Here is a 20,424-nt window from a genome sequence, read left to right as displayed (position 1 = left end):
CTAATTTTCTTTATTTTAGCTGGTGCATAACTGCTGAATGAGAAGTTGCAGTGGAGCTTAATAGGGCAATTATCTACAATCTATTATACTATTTAATTCTAATATTAAAAATAAGCACTTGAGGAGTTACAAGTCTCCACTCTACTCGCATCACATGTGATAGATACATTTTGATTCTGAATTTCCATTCTAACCAACACTTGTTTGATAGGGAAAAAAAAATTTGTTATGCTTGTCATACATTTCTTGCAATAAAAATAAGTGCAATACCATGCATTGATGACAGGATGAGTAGGATGGATCCACAACAAAACACAAATGGTAATCAGTGGACATGAACAGAAATTCTCTGCCAAGTATCATCAAAAGTTTCTCAGAATTTCCAGTGCTGAGATATAAGATTCATGCTTCTATAGAAGGAAAAAAAAGGCTATGCGCATGGCAAGGGACTAGAATCAACATCAGCTAGATAATTACTGGGTGAAATTGCACAGAAATTGCTCGATGCCTCGACCTTCCATTTCTGCTGCATTAGCTTCAGATATAGATTAACTAGGGAATATTAGATCAGAAGGGCTTCCACTGGGTAAGGTTTGCATGAACATGCTCGACAGTTACTCCACCTCGACAAAATGCCGCAATAGATCTAAAAACCCCTGAAAACATCAGCAAGATTTGCCTAACCCTTTATTACCTCCTTAATCTTTTTTCCTCTCCTGATTTTATTTTAAAATTATCAAAAGCTGGAAAAGATTATCCGTCCAATTAGCTTCCTTTCCTCTCACTTTTGGGTTAACCAAACATGACCTAAATGTTCAGCATCAACGAACCCTAGCAACAACATTGCTAGCCATAATACATGTTGCAACAAATAAGCTTTTCTTCGTATTCTTTTTCACAATCTTGCTATACAGTACTGCTTTATTTCCATTAAAATGTGCTGCCCTCCGCTGCCATAAAAAACAGCCAGGTATGGCAACAACATCAGCAGATGCCAAAGTTAAGAATGATGGTTGAACAGAATAACTTGAGACTGAGAACACTGTCTTTAAAAGCTCCTCCAAACCCATAATTTGCACAAAGAAACAAGCCAACACAATAGGAGTTATGATTCTCGCTCGGTGTTGGGCACTGCATTAGCCGGACCAAATAATAGCTCCAAACAAAAGTCTGATCCACATATCGATTTGCCCCTGCTCCCGACTTTATCCAAGTCTCGTACTGAAAACTGCATGTACCAATGACTTGTGTCAGAATATGCAATTTGAAGAAGCAAACCATGATGCCAAAGTGTCATTGTGCAAAATAAAGCATGTTTAGAGTTGAAGCAATGGCAGCAGTCGTCGTGATTTTCACAGGTGCAGCAGTGGAAGCTGCTACATTGGTTTTGGCAGGAATCAGGTGGCACCAACATGAAGGAATATGGTGACAAACAACAACGATAGTGGTGAGGGTAATGGTAGGTTGCAGTGGAGGGTAACAATGGCAGTGACAGTGGTGATGGTGGAAAGATGACACAGGAAAGGGCTGTTGATGTTGAGCAATTGTGGCATGGATGGTGGTGGCAGGATCAGAGGATAGAAACGGAGGTGGTGGAGAGTGGTGGCTGCAGTGGTGGTAGAAGCAGAGACAGCAAATGGTGGTGAGAGGCAAGTGGTGACTTGGCAACATCAGTGGATGGGTGGTGGTATGAGGTGCTAAAAGCAGATGTTTACTAGCAGGTATGATGATGGCTGAATGATTTGTTTTTATTTTCAAATTTGAAAATTTGAATTGTGTTTCCAATGAGAAACTACACGGCGCCTTAGCTTCGCAAAATCCATATGTTCATTTTATTGCAACTAAGCTACCAAATTGGGACACCATCATCTAGTGTAAATGCTACATAATCCATGAATGAAGTAGTTTCCCCCTTGACAACTTCAATATCATTCAATACTTAATTCACCATCTGCTAATTTTCACCCATCATCCAGTGTTTCCAATTCTGTTGGTTTACTTTCAAATGCTCAAGAGCTCAAAGAAATTGATACTTGTGGCCCACTTTAAATGACATGATGGAGTGATCATTTTTTTTGTGTGTAATTCTGGTTATTATCAATAAGTATAATCTGAAGCTACATAATCATATAATTGAAAGAACTAATTTATCCAAGTCCATGATACCTATTGTATTTTTTTGAAAGTTCTAGGTATTTAGAAACTATTGCGGTGTATTTTATTGATTATGATATAAAATCACACTTTTTTTTAATCAGAGCAAGTCACATTCATTAACTTGACAATTGCAAGAATTAAAATTGCTCTGACCACAAAGTTAAACAGTTGTAGGAGTCAGTCATACTTCTATGATCATGTTCTCAACAAGGTAGAAGTAAGCCATTAATGAGTTCCAATTGATCACAGAAGCATACAAGAATACTGATGACACAAATTTAAACCAGTCTACTTTGACCCACTAATTTTATTGTGAAACCTTCAAGCATCATTGACCTTCTCTAGCATGCACTAACCTTTCATCATGCATCATAGTATCTCTACAATCTCCCATTTTTTCTTGTGAAGCATGAAAATTAGATTAAATGTAAAAATAGTAGATCTCATCCTAAAGCATGTCAATGCATGTGATCATACCTGTAGTAGACTGCTGCTAATAAAAGCTGTGTTGAAGCAGACATAAAAGAGACGCCCTCCAATCATCTTTTCATAGAAAATAACTCGCAAGTCTCCAGTTACCTGACAAAAATGATCTACGAGTTCTAGTCCAGGATAAAAAGGAAATCAGGTAGACAAAAATGTAATAGAGAATCAAAAGTTTACTTGTAAAGGTTTGTCAAAATAGTGGTCAAGACATGTCTTCTGGTATATGGCTGAACTCTCTGTATCCATTTGCACTACATAGTGGGGTGTCTCGCTTTCACAGTTATCCTCATCGCTGTCACTGTTAATGAAGGAGAGGTAGTACCGGGGACTGCTCGCCCTATGATATCCATGTTTGATCTGCCTGCAACAGCGCCTTGCAACTTCGACTGATGGACGATAGAGTTGACCAGAAACCTATAAAAAGTGCACGGCCACAATAAAAGATGCAAGAGGTTGCCAGTGGCAGATCAAAGGTGTTAAAAGTTTAGCAAATTTAATTATAATATGGGCTTGAATTAGTTGGGTTAAATTGAATTAGTTGGGTCAAGCTACAAATACTGTGTTTGCAGTTTTTCATTGAGTTAGATCTATCCAAATAAATGAGGAACCTAGTGACCCCTATCAAATTACACAAGCATGCACACATTCAGACTATATATATTGACGTTGATATTCAGAATTGAAGACAATCTGATTTGTCAAATCAATAAACACCTCATTGCATCCTAAAATTAGATCACCTAAACAGTAGTTCAATGTACAGATTCCATAAAGACCTTTTACCACAATGTGACAAGGGATGTCAGTGTTCTCAACGGATGAAAACCCCCTTTACTCAAACCCTTGAAAAGCATAACACCCAGAATATTCCACCTTGAGGAAACATATGCTTAGCATTTTGCTAATAATCACATGTCATGGCTTATATAAAAATTTTAAAATATACAAACAAGTTTTTGGGAGTGCAGCAAAGTGAAAATAATCATACAACTATAAAATTTAAACAGATAACAATAAAATTTCGTAGAAGCTAGCTGTTCTTCCTAGTTTTGTAATACAGATGCTCCATCAATAGTTTTTGAAAAAGAAAAAGGAAAATGAGTACGAAACTAGAACATGGTACAGAAAATGAAGATTCTCTCGCCACGCTTGAAGATTGTAAGTTGCTTATCTAAAAATAAGATACAAAGTTAGGCTTATTGACTGACCTCTTGCAATTCAGCGACCACAAAGAAGACTGAGTTAATGTTGACTGTGTCATACAGACGAATTCGCCGCAATTCTCTCTTAGTCAGTTGAGGCAGAGTAACACTAGGTGGGCCATTAACCATAGGAAAAGTTAGTAGTTTAGACCAGTACCCAACATAACGACGTTGGCTTGGTATGGAGACCTGCCATCAAGTAACTCACAAGTATCAATGTCAGTGTTTATTGAAAACAAGAACGAAAGTTACCTTAATATTGCTTATATTAAATTACATTATCAAAAGTTCTCGATGGTTCAACAAACATTTTTAGATCCGACAGAAAAAACATTTTTCATATTGATTTTGGAGAAATTTTTGAGAAACCCATAGTGTTATAGTACAAATTGAGGTTTTGTGTTGGATTTACTACCTTTCAGTGTGCCAGTACTGGTTTTGATGCCTGTATTGGTACCCAACTGATACAATGTTGGTACAGTCCAGTTCTCGGTAGCGCCACTTAGTAGGGCATACCAAGTATCCCTTCCCTAATGGTACAAGTCAATAGACCTGGTATGGACCGGTATAGTCAGATACTGGCTGCGATTAAATGTTTAGGCCTTGTTTGACCAGGAAATTTTATTCTCCGCCCTTGATTTCAGCAATGGCTTGTTCGCATGTATAGAAAAGTCATGATTCATTATTATGCATGTAAATAGGCGCAAGTGAGTGCTAAAACAAAAGGCCTAACTGTGTATCAGAGATTAAATTTTAAATGAAACTTGGACAAGGAATAACCATAGTTACCATACCATGGTAGTGAAAGAAAGGGTCAGGAAGCAATTTGCTCCATCCAATATAAATAATCTAGCCATGCATTGATACCAAGCTCATTCGTGACTCAATTCATACGTAGTTTTGGTCCCCCTAATTAAGTCAATATTCTTATGAGGTGGTTATAAGCAAGGTTATCAGCACCAACCAGTACCACCCAGTATAGGGCACACCATTCCAACCTGCTATAATATTGGTAAGGTACAAGGGCTCAATACAGGACTACCAACACAGGGTATAGAAACCATGCCCTCCAACAGTGAACCATAAGTTGGTACGAACTGACTTGTACTGATCAGTTACCGGTACGGGGTCCAGTACCGAGGCTATAAACTTTGGCTATAAGACTCGAATAGTGTCAACTGTGTGCATAAAATGTTGTCCCTCTAGTGGGTAACAAAGATAAATATGTGTATTTCAAAAATAGCTGATACTTCATGATAGTATGCAACCAAAAAGGGATGGATAGGAAATGATGCTACATGTGAAAACCCTCCATGCACCCTCTTTTGCTTAGTAAGCCAATTGATTTCTATATGATCGGACAAGAATCAATATAATACTTCTATTGGAGAAATACCACATACCTTGACACATAATTTTGTTTGCATAAGCTTCAAGTTTCTGAATCAATCACCAAACATCAATTGGCAAATTGCTTAAATTGTCTAAAATTGTCGGGAGGAGATCAATGAGGAAAGGGAAGAATTAGATTCAATAAAGAAAGAGAAGTTAAGAACACAGCATTTTTTTTGAACCACACCTCCTATGGTTCTACATATTGAGTAGGACAAACATTATGGGGTCTTTGAAAGACCTAAGTGCATAACTCCCTCTTGGCAGTTGATCAGATAGACTTATAGTCGGAGATTTATAATACTTGAGTCAAAATAGACCAAATCAAAACCTAGTGATCAAATTATTAATTACATATATAAAAGTACCTATTAAAGTGAGAACCAGAAAAAACAACTTAGCAACTCAAGTTCAGAATTATAACTTTAGAAAGTTTAGAATTTTCCCCCCTGGAATGGAGGACGGGCTTACAATGTGTACACCAATGTCATTTTTGAGGGATGAGATTGCCAACTTCGCATAAAAGAACTGGTTTAAGAAGAAGGCAAGATAGATGTGGTTAATTCTAGAGTTTGTGATGTTAGTTTTATTGTGTGAAGTATGGACTGACATATGGATTTGAATTATGAAGTGATAAGAATATGTGAATGCTGATGTTGCTCTATGGAGTATGAACCACTGATGCGATGATACATTATGCTTCATGGATAATTTTTTCTAGCATGTTGAAAATATTTATTTAATTATTTTAATATGCAAATCATACTGTATCAGTGTATCTTGCTTTTTCAAGATTTGATGTGTGGCATATCCGTCTCATCTCATATCCATATGCTGTACTTGTTCCATGACCTAAACATATATTGTATTAGCAACGTGACATCTGAATGGCCGTCTTGCCCCTTTGACTTGGTCGAGTTATAACCATAAAAACTAAACCCCTAGATTTCCTTCTGCAGTCCCATCCCCGTCACTTCTAATCAATTCCATCCCTGCAAAACATCTAATTTGCCTTCAGTCTCATTCTTCATCCAACCATGACCCCCTTTTTTGATCTTAAGATCCATATTCATATTGATATCTAATGCACTTTCCTTCAAAATCATGATCAAGACACTGATTTAGACAAACGTACCCTATCCATCCATCCAACACAACAATCCATAAATTCCCAGACTACATGCAGTCTATTCATTCCTCCTGATTTCTAATCTAAATTAGGTATGTTCACAGAGCAAGACTCACCATAGCAACTTCTTTACTCGAATCCTCGTCTTGAAAGAGATATCCCTTCATCAGTTCATCTTACATGCCTTATGTGCTACCTCAGAAATGAAGATTTATAACACAGAAAAGTCCCAAAAAATAAGATATTGAACAAGTAGACAGATATATGGAGCATTGCCATTGCTACTTTCTAGTATCAGGCCAGAAGGAACAGTAGAACTCCACATCCCCTTTTGAAGGCCTTTACAAAGATCGGGTGTCCCTTCTGCGGGCAATGGAGAAAGTTAAAATAAATGATGGTGGAGTTTTACGTACATAACAGGGTTTCTCATTTGCTTGCAACATATGCATGCGCAATAAACCATACATACAAAGAAGAAGAGTAATGTTTATTAGCTTGCAAAAGCTAGATTTTTATTTATATTTTGCAACTATTATCATGGCCTAGTGAGATCTTAAAAAATGCATGATTAGTCACACTAGACATGGTAACTTTGCCTTTAAAGCCTTAAAAATTGATGCAGCATGCATTTGCATGTGCATAATTATTATATCTTATGCATGTCTCCATGCCATTCCCATTTATATAAAGAACAAAAATACTTGTCATGCCAGATACTAGTATCTCTTTAGTAAACACCACTAAAATTTTGGGTGAAACTAAAAGATGCAAGGCACATACCCCTTCATTATTAATAGTCCGTCTATTTGCATACAATTGAAGAGCTTCATCTGCAGACATGCCACTATAAACAAGATAAGCACATACCATCAGGCCTGTTCGGCCTTTGCCAGCCTAAAAAACAAATCCAAAAGATTCATTAAGAAGAAGCAGAATCATGATATAGAAATGAGCAAGACTAAAATACCAAATACTCCTCCCCCATCGAAAATATGGAAGTGTTTAGATCTTACCATACAGTGAACAACTGCAATGTTGTGTGGATCGTGAGAAAGCCATGAATGTATGCTTTCACAAAAATGTTTGATCATTGACAAAGGTGGAACATGGTTGTCATCAAAAGGGAAAACCTCCACACGTCCATGAAAATGTGATGGATTGTAGCTTTCTTCTGCGCACAAGTTGTAAACCTACAAATATCCGTAGTAAAACAAGGTAACAAAACAATTAAACAATAAATATGCACTAAGTATCAACAAGAGTGAACAAAGTAGAGCACACAATGACACTAAAGGCTTGTTGGGCATCGCTTTCATTTCATGTTTTCTTTTTGTAATAATAAAATTACAGAAACCGAGAAGAAAAACATGACCGGTGCTATTATTTTTATTTTTTATTTTTAAAAAATTATTTTCATTATTTCTAAAAAATGAAAGTAAGAAATTCTTACTTTCAATATTTTCAAAAGCAAGAAACTCATTTTTTTTACCACCACCAAAACTGCCTCCGCAACCATCACCAATGCCTCCACCAACATAGTCATTCCGCAGCCATCTTGTCGATGTTACCATCGTTGCAACGTTCGTGACATAGCCAATGCCTCCACCACCACCACCACAGCCGTGATCACAACCAATGACATCACCACCTACACCACACAATTGCCAGCATCGCCTTCACCTTCACATTATTGGTGCCCTGCAGCCACCACCACCACTACTGCCATCACCATTATCGTTGCCTCCACCACACCAATGCTGCTATCACCATTATCGTTGCCTCCACCACACCAATGCTGCTATCACCATTGTCGTTGTCTCCATCACACCAATGTTGCCATCAATAATGCCTCCACCATACCAACACTAGCTCCGCCATCGACACAACACCACCTCTACTGCCTCTCGTCTACTACCACCGCCTCTTCCACCATCACCACATTTGTTTTTAAAAATAATTGACTACACAAATGTTTATATTTCTAAAAATTAAAAATATATATAAATAGACAAAAAATGAAAGTGATGCCAAATGACATCTAAGAAATATTTTTGACACTTTTCATAATTGAAATAAAAGGTGAATACATATATATGTGTATGTATGTATGTATACATACACAAGGATTCAAGTCCTGACAGAACATCCCATGGAACATCGGGATGGGGTACCATCCCTATGTGTCAGGACAAGATCGTCCCAATCAAGGTTTTAAATTGGGATGAGGTTGTCCCATTTTTTCTATGGAATGGGATGTGTTACCATCCTATCCCGTCTCAACACTTGGGACGGGGGATGTCTCAAGACGTGCCAATCGGGATGTTAGGACGATAGCGGGGCGCTCCTATCCCGACACATGGGATTGTACCCCATCTCGGTGTCCTATAAGATGTCCTGTCGGAACTTGAATCCTTGGTCCAACATCCCGATCGACACGTTTTGAAACATCCCTGTCCCAAGTGTCGGGACAGGGCGGGATGGCGGCGTGTCCCAATCCACAGAAAAACGAGATAGCCCCGTTCCATGGAATTTAAAACCATGCATATACATATATATTCATATACATATATATATATATTGACTACAATGGATGCTGTTTTAAGTTAAAGTGACAAAGGTATAAAAGCTACAATGGTGATTCTAGCAAGAAAGGTTTTAAATCCCATGAGATGGGGGCATCCCAATTTTTCCACATAATAGGATGTCTAGCATCCTGATACTTGCTTGGGATACTCTTTTTTTTTATTTTTTTATTAGCATATATATTAAGTTTACTATTTATTTATTTCTAAACATATTTGAACTTCAAAAGATGGCATATTTCTTAACATACTATCTTGCTCATATATATACTTAAAGCCGACACTATAATTTCTTGTAGCCTTCAGATTATGGAAGATCTTTTCTTGATTATCACGCGATGATCTCTTATAATTGAACTGCATGAGTCCTTGACAAGGCAAACATGATGCGGATTGATGAAAATTAAAAATTTCACTGCACAGAGCTTCATCACATAATCAACCCCCTTCACCTTTCAGTACTTTAGCGTTGTAACTTACAATTTCATGAGCAAGATTGTCACATTATGTAAAAAAAAGCATAAGCAAAATTTATTTGGTGTATTTTCATAAGCTATTGCTCAGGCAGTTAACATGGTGACCTACCTACAGAAGAGGACGAGGAAGAAACATAATCTAAATTTTCATATTTATGAAAAATAAAGGTTGAACTTAGTTGAATTATATTTTTTTTAATTTTTAATATTATTTTAAAAATATAAAATATATTATATTTTATCTTTTTTATTTTTTATTTTATCTAATATTATTTTTAAAATATAAAATATTATATAATTATTATATTTTTATTTTTAAATTTTTATATAGTATTTTTTAGGAAAAAGTTTGACACTGAATGTCAAGTTCGAACTCTTGCACCCTCATGCATGTTGAACTTAACCTCATTCCTCTAGCCACACACCAGAACCATTTGTTATGGTTGAATATAATAACTAAACTATACTTAAGAAACTCAAAGCTAGGTAAGAAAAGAAAAGAAAAAAACTCGATCAGCCCTTCTTGAACCTTCAACCTTCTTTTCTCCACCCTCTTTTTGTCATCACTTCTCCTCCCCCATCTAGTTTGCTCGTCTCTCTCTTGCTCTCCTCCCCCATCCCTCCTAATTGACCCCTTCCCGCCCCATGGAACCAAAGTCGTGACTCAGGAGAGCCCGACAAGATGGGCGATGACGGCCTTAAACCACTAGTCCTCAGCTTCAGATATATGGAAGGCCGACATCACCACTGGCATTGTTCTCGGCAAGATGAAAGCAGGATGGCCGTATCGATGCGTGTCTCGGCCGAGAGGAAGGCGAGACATGCATGACAGCCTACAAATGTGGGTTTCGGATCTCACACCCATCCCAGGTCTCGTAATCTCAAATGAACAGAGCGGGATGACCAAGATGCCCCCCATGCTGCCGCGACTTCACCCCTTGCTTGCAAGAGCATTTTTCTACATGACATGATCATGATCCCAAACTTGAAAATACGTTGCATACCAAATTATCAAGTATTTAACTGGTATAAAACCATTTAAAGAGTATATCTTTCGTCTCATTGGATCATCCATTGCAATCTTATATCCAAATTCAAACCATCAGCATGCTGTTACTATGGATAGCTTAGAACACCGGGTTCAAAAGAGACAAGAATCCAAGAAAAACCACAGTGAAGATGATGCAAATTTGAAGAGAACACTGCAAGAGGGAGCTCCAAGGGAGGGTAGTACAATGAATTAGCAAAAATGGTCATGAATCCACTTAATGTACCATTATAAACGCATATTAAATAATTTGGGTTTCCATGGTCCACACTAGCAAAGCACATCCCAATATGAACAGTAATTCTATTCATAGAATATTAATATATAAGTATTGTAATTTCGTATAATAATCATGTTGCATAAGATCTTAGAAGGTGAAACAATCGTTTAAAGTCATATCACTCCCTTTTCACTATCCAATCCCAAAACTAGCTCAGTTGTCAGAATATGACTGACACACGAAAATGAAAAGTATGACATATAACCAATTTCCCCAGCAAATTGGCAATTAATTATAATCATAAGAAAAAAAGCAAGAAACTATACTTGACTAATGAGTGCTGTTTATCCTTTCAGGTACAACAAAATGGCATGCTATATCAATCAAGATAAATACAGAACAAAAGTAACAAGACAAATTACCTTGTAGCCACCTGGATGTCTCAAATCTAAAACAGTTTTGACCTGCCAGAGAGGATTCCGGTACATGACACGCATGCGCTCTGCAGGGTATGACATGGCCAACAAGCGGTCTGTGATATAGGACATATCCAGATCAAATCCAGCAACAAGCATTCGCCTCCTTTTCCTTGAGACAAGGTATCTAATGTAGAAAAAATTGGCAACATAGCTGAGTAGTTTATGAGGGTCATCAGGGCCTGCCACAGGCTTGACCTTTGCAGGCCCCTGCTTTGAGAATTTCGACCCCGTTGTGACCTACTTTGGGATGCACACAAAGAAATTTTCTGGGTCTCTAGCTAACCTGCAAGTCCAACATCCAAAAAAGGTATTGCAAAATGTTGAAATTTTTAATTATGGTTGTTAGAATCTTCCAACAAAAAATCATTTGCGTTTTTCATATATCTTAGAGCTCTAAAGCTGTTAAAAATTGAAAATGCAAGAACATTCAGAACTTATAAAACCAAGATGGAAGTCACAAGAAAGGATATTGAATAGATTATGTCATTAATAGGAATACATAGCGGATACGGATTCATAAAACCTAACCCAAATAGTTGGTTCAAACCAATATTGGTAACGTTTATCATGACAAGCACAAAGTTGATAATCTCGATAGCAAAAATGATGCTTTGACTTCATTTATGGTTTTAGAAGTACGTGATTCAAGATTTAGAAGCATCCAAATCTGTCATAGTTTGGAATATATTTATCTTAAACAACATTTGCAGTCCTAACCTCGTATCATACCAGTACCCCACCAGTACACCTCGAAATTAGTGTTGCATGGGCACGGATAAAAGAATCGAATTCAGACAAGTATCTAAGTGTCTGGCTCAGTAAGAAGGAAAATGAGAGATATGAGACATGTAGGATAATATATAAATTTAACTACATTATATATTTACACGTTTAAACATTATTTGTTTAAACATTAAAAAGAAAATGTTAAAAAGCTATCATTTGTTAAGACCTTTCAATATATATGTTTCTTATTCAAACTTTTCAATTAATATAAGAATATTAGCAAAATAATATTTTGCAAAGTTGTTTCAATACCTACATCCTTAGCAAATCTCAAAAAGGAACAAGTACTCCCTCCTAATATCAAATTAGAGAATCAAACTCATTGTTGGAAGAGTTTGATCCTCTTCCGATCTTTAAAAGTTACTAAAAAACTTCATAAGTATCCAAGTATCCGATACATATCCAACTCGGATACATATCAAACATGGAATTTTTGGAACTAGATGCAAGTGTCCAAGTAACATTGTTTGTATCGAATACTGGGATGGTACATACCTCAATAGCTACACTTGTTAAAGGAGGCATACCAATTATCGGTACCCTATGAGTACAATATGGTATATCCCATACTAGGTGGTACAACTTGGTATAGTAGACCATGATCTTAAAAAATGTTGATCATATGTAACGAGGTGGATTTTCAATTTATATGGCCCACCATGCATTCAAGTATCCTAACTGAACTAATGTTGTCGGGTCTCTTGATATTCGACTTCCACGACTACTAATACTACATAGTGGTAGATGATGATTGATGATGTAATCAAATTAAATGAGCACAATGTATTTGCAGCTAAAAGGATTTAGGCTTACATCTTGTAAATAGAAATATACATCATCACTCTATTTATAAATATTATACATACAGCATGAAACTCTTTTTAAGTAACATCCAATGCACATCAAGAACCATATGAAGAAAAGCAGGAAAAACAATAACTACATTAGCGAAACCTAGTATGTCAAGCATAGAAGCTTTTCTTCTCTTTGGATTTGTAGAAATAGACATGAGTACATCTTTCTACCTACCCAAAGATATCTGGGATGTGCCTATAGATGCAGCTTCCTTCAGGGGGTTGCTTGGATCAATGATGGTTGTTGTGTGTGTCTTGCGTGGATGGTACTCCATCCTTAGCCATTCATACTTCTTAATCACAAGGCATAGGAAGTCTAGGGGCAAAGAAGAGAAAATGGAAGAATAGAATGAGGGTCAAAGAGGGAGGCAAAATGTATGCCCCCATAGGGAGGATGCTGCATAATGGTGCTACATCTTTTCAACTATTGACAAGGGTTGAGGCATGGGGAGGATGCAGCCTCTTAATACTCCTGCTCAAGCCACCAGCATTGGGCAATCATATAATCATGGGATGGATGTACACGGCCATAAGGGGGGATGGGGAGAGAGATGATGACTAAAAGAGCGAGAAGGGATAAGTTTGAGACAGTTGAGAAGGGTTGGGGGTAGGAAGTTGCATCCCTTCTATTTTGCATTAATCCAACTAGAAAAGAAATACTCTATTAAAAAATAATAGTGATGATGGAAAAGAATGTTACTTGACCGCATTTCTTCGCATCAAAGCTTCAACTACCAGTGAGACAGCATTGTGTCCTACCCTCCTGGGTGTCAGGGCAGGACAAGTCAAGAAGTAGACCAGACGGGATGGGATATCCACCTTGCTGAGTGTTGGGACTTGGTGCATCTCATTCCATGGAAAAAACAGGATAACCCCCTCTCACAATATTTAAAACCTTGCTTTATATAGATCTTGATGCACATTCTAGTTTTCGAGATAAGAAGTCTTTGAAGACAAATACCGTTGAATTAAACCCTTTATTAAGAGCATTCATGTAAAACTTTTATGTTTGACTTTATGTATTCAAAATATGGCACTTTACAGTAATATAGAATGACCAGGAGTTCCAATTTGGCTATCATATGGTCAGCCAATTCTTCATGGTTGAAGTTATTAAGTTAGTGGATGAAGTTGGGTACCCAACCCTTGGCTTATTATTTCTGTTGTGAACAACCAATTCAGATATTTTGCCTCTATGGCACATAATTTTAATGCATTCATCAACACTGTTGAGAATCCACCTGATAAATAGGGCAACCTTAGGTTCTGGTGATTCTCTTGTACTTGGTCTTGAGAATCCACCTGACAAATAGGGCAACCTTAGGTTCTGGTGATCCTGTTGTACTTGCTCTACCTTGTTCCCCTATTTCTGAGGAAATTTTTACACATTGTAGATGTATTTTGGTTGATTTAGCAGGAAAAAAATGGTCCAAATATAGTTCATAGATGACAAAAAATGGTTAATCTAGGATATCATAGAGTATATTTATAGCATCCAACAATAAAGCCACAGTAATGAAGCTGAAAATGATTCCATGTTCATTTTATGATATAACCATCCGTTCCTCTAAATTTAATGAAGAAAAAGTTTGAACTCTGTCGCACAGAAGATCTAGAGAAAAGAAAAATATTTAGATACCCATATTTCTTAAAGCACTTCTTGGGGTTGGAGCAAGAGGTCAAGGCACATCCATCTCTTCTAATTGTTAGTCGCCCGCTAGAAGGAAGCTATTGTTAAAGTAGGGGAATTCTTGTTAGGGCTGTTAAATGTGGATGCTTTTTAGTGTTGTTTGCTATTTTATCTCTTTTCTTTCTTAAATTTCTTCTTCCTCGTTCCAACCGACTATGAGAAATTCCGCTATACATTTATTAGATTTTAATAGCACCTAGTAGTGTCAGTAAATTGTGAATCCAGTCCCTCACTTCATTTTTTAAAAAACTTGGGTAGTGTCTTCTATTGACAATTTACCATTAAATTTGGTTTTAGATTTCTTCGAATAACAATTATTTCAGGGTAGACAACAAGATTGTTGCACACACAAATTTTCAGATTAATTTTCATAATTCCTCTCTTCAAATACATGATGCTATGAAGGAGAAGATGAATATGATATAATAGCAAGGAAAATCCCACAGATGACATTCAAAGTATAATTCTTAGACCATTCTATGTGTTCTTCCCTATCAAAATCTAAACATATCTATAATCCATTCCCAACATCACCATCTAAATTATTATAGAACTGGACAAAGTAGCAAAAAAACCCAAAATTCGCAATTCAATATCCAGCTAACCAAAAACACATAAAGACATATTTTCTCCACTTAATCAATGTTGATTTCTTGGAAAAGGAAATAGCTTAAATGGCTAGTTTAATGCACCCAGAGACCCCATTCTTTAAACTCGAAGAAATTTCGAGTTTTGGTCCTTCTGCAAGTAATTACAAGGGAAAAGCATGCTTTGTACTATTTAATATCCATATCTAATCAAATTGTTTGTCCAATTCCGATAGAGCCATTTGCTAAAGAACAACATCTACCAAAAACAAGCATCAAACTCAACTCTCAAATGATGAGTATATTAATTTTTTTATAATACCGAAAAATCAAGGGGAATTTCAGGCGCACCTAGAGACCCGAATCACCAAGCTCAGAAAGTTCCCGTTGTGATCCTCCGCGAGAAACCCCAGGGCAAATGGAGTTCACATCCGGGGTACTTACCTGCCCTAAGAGCCCAAACCGGCCGCCTAGGGCAGGAAAGGCGAAGAATCGCAACCCTAGATGTTTCGATTCCAGAAGAAGGAGAGGGATTCCCCCGGAGAAGGGAAGGGATAAGGATCGACGCCCCATCGCACCTATTTTTGGGGGTAGGATGAGGCCGCATTCTCTCAGCCCTAAATCGAGAGAGAAGGAAGGCGAAATTCGAGGTCGATGGTCCAAACCCTAGATTCGCATTCGCCCAAACAGCGGAGGGGAAGCGGGGTGTTCCGCTAACCCGCGGAGAAGAAAGATTTTGGTGCTTCTCGGAGGAGACAGTTAATGGGTCTGAAGACCCAACCCGAAACCGTTCTCGTCCCCAAGCGGATACAGGTACGTGGATCGTGCATTTCTACCCGATCCAATATTCAAATGGACAATACACTGGCCCTCTGTTGCACCCAAAAAGAAGAAAAAAAATCAAATGAGTAGGACCAAATATTAACTTGAATGTCAACTAACATATGCAAAAGCAATTACTATTATCATTATTGTCATCGTTATTATGGATCCAAGCTACTCTGTTTTTTTTTTTTTTTTTTTTTTTGGGGGGGGGGGGGGGGGGATAGAAGGTACAAAATACACTCTTAAAAAACGATCCTAATGAGACCACAAATAACAAAATCTATAGTTGGATTGTAATAACAAAGCCAAGTCCAGATGCACAATAAATTTTGAGGCATGGGATGTATGTAATTAGGGATGGCAATAGGTTGGATAGGTTATTATCTATATCCATCTTATACTTGTCTCAAGGTAAGGTAGGTTGGATAGAGCCTTCAAGCAAGGCAAGGCGGGTAGAGTTAGATGAATAGGCTGGACGAATAGTTTGACTAAAGCTCTGTGCCCCTTCTTAATTAAGAATTCTCGAGTATCCATAACTATCTTAGCAGTCCATCGCCATGCCAAACATCATACTTCTCAACCTTCCGATATCATGCCACACCCCTGCCGCACTTTGCCTAACTATGTCTGAGACCCCCGCTCGGCTGCATTAGTGCCCAGATTCCTCCTTATCTCTTAGGAACCCCCACATCCGGCTATTTAAAGGTGAACTTCAATGGTAGTGGTCATAGAGTTGGCGGCAGAGTCGGTGTGGATTTTGTGATCAGGGGTCACGACTCATAGATGATTGTGCAGGCGGGCGAAGTACTATGGGCTTTTATCTATAGGAGCGGAGCTCAGGGCAGCATGGGAGGATATCTCTCACGCAAGACAGAGGCTAGGGGTTGAACGCATCATCCTTGAGGGAGACTCGATCACAGTGATTGACTAGATACGGAAGGAGGGATGGAGGGGGGATAGGAGTCCTCTGCTTTGCGACATTCGTCTAATGCCGAGAGACTGCAACGCCTTTCAGAAAGTGCACGTATATCGGAAAGCAAACAAGACTACATATTGGGTTACTTTCTATGCTACGCAATACTCTGAAGAGGTACGTTGGCTACATCAAAGGGTCTCTCTTGCATTTGTGTCAGATTGTAGCTCTTGATTTTATTTACTGTTACTATATTAAAGTGGATGAGCCGTCGTTGTAAAAAAAAAAAAAAAAAAAAAAAAAGAAAAAAGAAAAAAGAAAAAAGAAGAAGAAGAAGAAGAAGCAGGCATCCACTTAAACTCTACCCGAGAGATCTCAAAGAATCAAGAAGAAGTTTTGGTCCATAGCTGCATGCCAAACTCTCTCCCGTACTGTGCCACGGCCACGCTGGCATGCCTGCGATGAGTCTGCGGGTTAGCCGGTGACAGCGTGTCGACTGGCCGTCGGATGGTGGGGAGGAACAGCAATGGCCGTTTGGGCATTAACACTTGGCCGAGCATTGAACTCGGGTCACGTTCGATGTGATTATTAAAAGAGATGTGCATGGGTTTACGTACAAAAGTTATCATTGGCTGTTGCATCATTTTTCATAGCACATTCAGCTAAATAAAACATTCAAGGTGTTGTTTGCATATATATCATACAGTCTTCTTACACACAGTTAAGAGCTCTGTGCATAAAATTAATAGCACCTACTATTTTTTTCTCTATTGCATGGGCTTGATGTTAGGTAAAAAATGATAAAAAAAGAATATGTAATATGTTTGCCTAACCTGCATGGCATGCACGTCAAGGTAAAGACTGCTTCACATGTCATTGGCCAGCCACCATGCCATGCTCATCCTCATCTTTTTGAAGCAGAGACCATGCCAAGTGAAGGGTGTTTGTGGGTTGCTCTATGTACATTTGCATGCCAATAGCATGACACCTTAGAATTGAGTAAATCACATCTAGAATTACTGAGTCTAACTAATGATGTGGAATTATATTTGACAACCATATCTTTTGGAACATTGGATGGTAACAACTACATTGCATAAATAAGTCTATCACCTTCAAGCGCGCTACTAAATTTCATCGTAGATCCAATAGCTTCATATGACTTTTTGGGCATTGAGTGAGTAAACAAGAAAGTCTATTGATTCGTGGGCTTGCATTGGAGCTTATATTTATATATATTGTTCATGAAAAAGTAAGGGGGCAAATTATGAATGCGCAATGTTATTATGGCTTGGCCTACCTATGCTATTCTTGACTCTCTTAGAGATGGTTCTGGCTAGCTTTTTGGTGAGGTGCATTGGGACAAATTTGATCTTAGGTAGCGACACCAATGAAGGCATTCCTCCATCGTTCGTGGCATTTGTCAGCATTATGATCCTTAGAAGACCAGGATGAAACATACAAGCAAATTTATTATGATTTTTAGGTCTATATTTGGACTTGCTAATTTATTATGATTTTTAGGCTGGGATTGAACCATTCGACCATACGATCTAAGGGTGACCTAACTTGGTTCCTTTCAAAATTATTGCTAAGACATTTTTAGCCATTTCAGATTGCTAAGGGTAACTTCTCTTGTTAGTAGACTACCACTTGTTTGCAAGAAATGAAGTACACTTTGAGAGTTTAGATGAGGAAAAATGCTACTTAGGCATGACAATCTTCCCATTTTGCATGTTGGATATGTGTATCTCACAAAGTGATGTTGGGGAGACCTCTTCAGATGCTGGCTGTAACTCCTGAAGGTATTGTGGGACAAATGAGATATTCGATGCAATGCATGGATAGGTGGTGATGACACTGCTTCAATCTTATGTTCCAGGCAAAACCTTTTGCTCATTATCAGCCTTTAGGTTCGAAACTAGCTTATGATTGAGAAGTAATGTGCGAGGAGTGTTTGCATTTAGGTTATTGAACAATTATGTTTACCTTTGGCAGACCATAAGTTGTTATGTCTATATAAGCTAGCATAAAATTAAATTGAAATCAAGCTTATCATTTAAGAACAAAAGCGCATGAAGTAAAATTGTAAAGTTATATACTCCTACTCCATCATTGTGGAGCTAATATAATTACAAGTGAGATTACTCTCCAGATGAATGAAAATACTTGCCATTCAACCAAAACAGTGAAGAAATATGATGAAGGATACTAGGGAGGAACATTTTGCTTTTGAAAATATGTATTTCTAGACTGATATAATTGCTGCTAAATGAACATGAAAGGGCCCCTTCTATGTCACAGAAAACGCAAAGTAGTAACAAAAATATTTGAAGCATGAATCTCATGGGTTATGAAATCTTTTGAATTGATCTTTTCGAAGATCCTAGTCCATACATTTAGGAGTGGCATTGGATTAGTTACATACAGACTATAGACCATATAAAAGGAAGAGATTGCCCAAACCTGAATCAACCATCAATGGTTTCACTCCACACATGATCACAAATACATAGAGCGAACCATCCTTGAAAAAAATGACTTGCTTAGTGAATTATTGGACCTCTTAAGATAAATATTGAACTAGTTTCTTGCCCGTAAGTAAAAAGTTACTTTGCTCTCTCCTGGAGGAAAAAGCTTGCTCCTCACATTGGGAGAAATTATATCCTGCACAGCATGCACCATATAGCCGTATACGCCATCAATCACAACTGCTTATTTCTATAGATCTTATCCATTATGCACTCATCTTTAATGCATTGCTACAAAAATGAATGGCTGTGTTTGACAGCATGCCGTGTCGGATGAACTGAATTAGACCATACATAAGAAAAGGTCAAATAAGAGATGAGAAGGTAACTGAACAACTACTCTCATGCTGGTTGTTTAGATAAATAACAAAAGGTATCTGTTTCTCGATCTATTAAGTATAAGGTGATCTAAAATGGAAAAAATTATACCTGAGAGCAAGACAGGCAGCTATGAACATAGTGAACATTTCATTAATTAAGTGAAAATAAATAACAGTAGCACAGCCCTACTAGCTATCCAAATTTTTTGCCCCCAAAAAGATTGTGAAATTGGTATTCTGCCTTAAAAAAATAAAAGAATTGTGAAACCGGTGACTAATTAATGGAGGTAGCCTTAGTGTATTACAAATGTTATATTTTAGGGAACGAATGGTAAGTATAAACTAGGGTTTTTTTTTGTATAAATAACCTTCTAAAAATTCAAATTTACATGAATACATTCTTAAAGTTTATATTTATATTTGTACCTTTATAAAATACTATTTTTGTACAAATATCCTTAATATAATAGTTCTTCTAACACTGTCAATAAAAACTATATTTTTTAATTAAAAATAAAATAAAAATTTTAAATTATCTTTTTGTTTCTTCTAAATATACAGAATTATATGAATATCTTTATAAAATTGTTACTTGCTTGTACACTCTTATAAATATTTTTTTTTTACGTCTATCCATTAAAAATATTTTAGTCATTTTAATTTGAAACCGTTAATTTTTTTAACAGCGTTAAGCGTTAAATGACATGAGTACATATGCAAAAATAAGGATAAAAAAAAACATAACAG

At 37.2% G+C, this 20,424-nt stretch overlaps 1 protein-coding gene across 2 annotated transcripts; it reads right to left on the bottom strand.

The window, feature by feature from the left end:
* Positions 1–860: 860 nt before the first annotated feature.
* On the bottom strand, positions 861–15,818 carry PTEN1 (Calcium/lipid-binding (CaLB) phosphatase). 2 transcript variants are annotated; one of them, XM_088701007.2, is made up of 8 exons: positions 13,512–15,818; positions 11,115–11,454; positions 7,380–7,556; positions 7,147–7,260; positions 3,852–4,034; positions 2,821–3,057; positions 2,635–2,736; positions 861–1,228 (listed from the first exon to the last, which is right to left on the bottom strand). In XM_088701007.2, the coding sequence occupies exons 2-8, from the start codon at positions 11,265–11,267 to the stop codon at positions 1,106–1,108; spliced, it is 1,089 nt and encodes a 362-aa protein (XP_088557133.2). In that variant the 5' UTR covers positions 11,268–11,454; positions 13,512–15,818; the 3' UTR covers positions 861–1,105. The 2 variants fall into 2 exon arrangements, with proteins under 2 accessions (XP_088557133.2, XP_017699325.2); XM_017843836.5 differs by having other exon boundaries at positions 15,440–15,810.
* Positions 15,819–20,424: the final 4,606 nt, after the last annotated feature.

This window comes from Phoenix dactylifera, chromosome 7, assembly GCF_051530095.1.
Source record: "Phoenix dactylifera cultivar Ajwa chromosome 7, Ajwa_hap1_PhDact_Kaust_v1.1, whole genome shotgun sequence".
Taxonomy (NCBI): Eukaryota; Viridiplantae; Streptophyta; class Magnoliopsida; order Arecales; family Arecaceae; genus Phoenix; species Phoenix dactylifera.
Note: the sequence above shows the minus strand (reverse complement) of the source record. Positions and strands in the feature narration are given on the sequence as shown.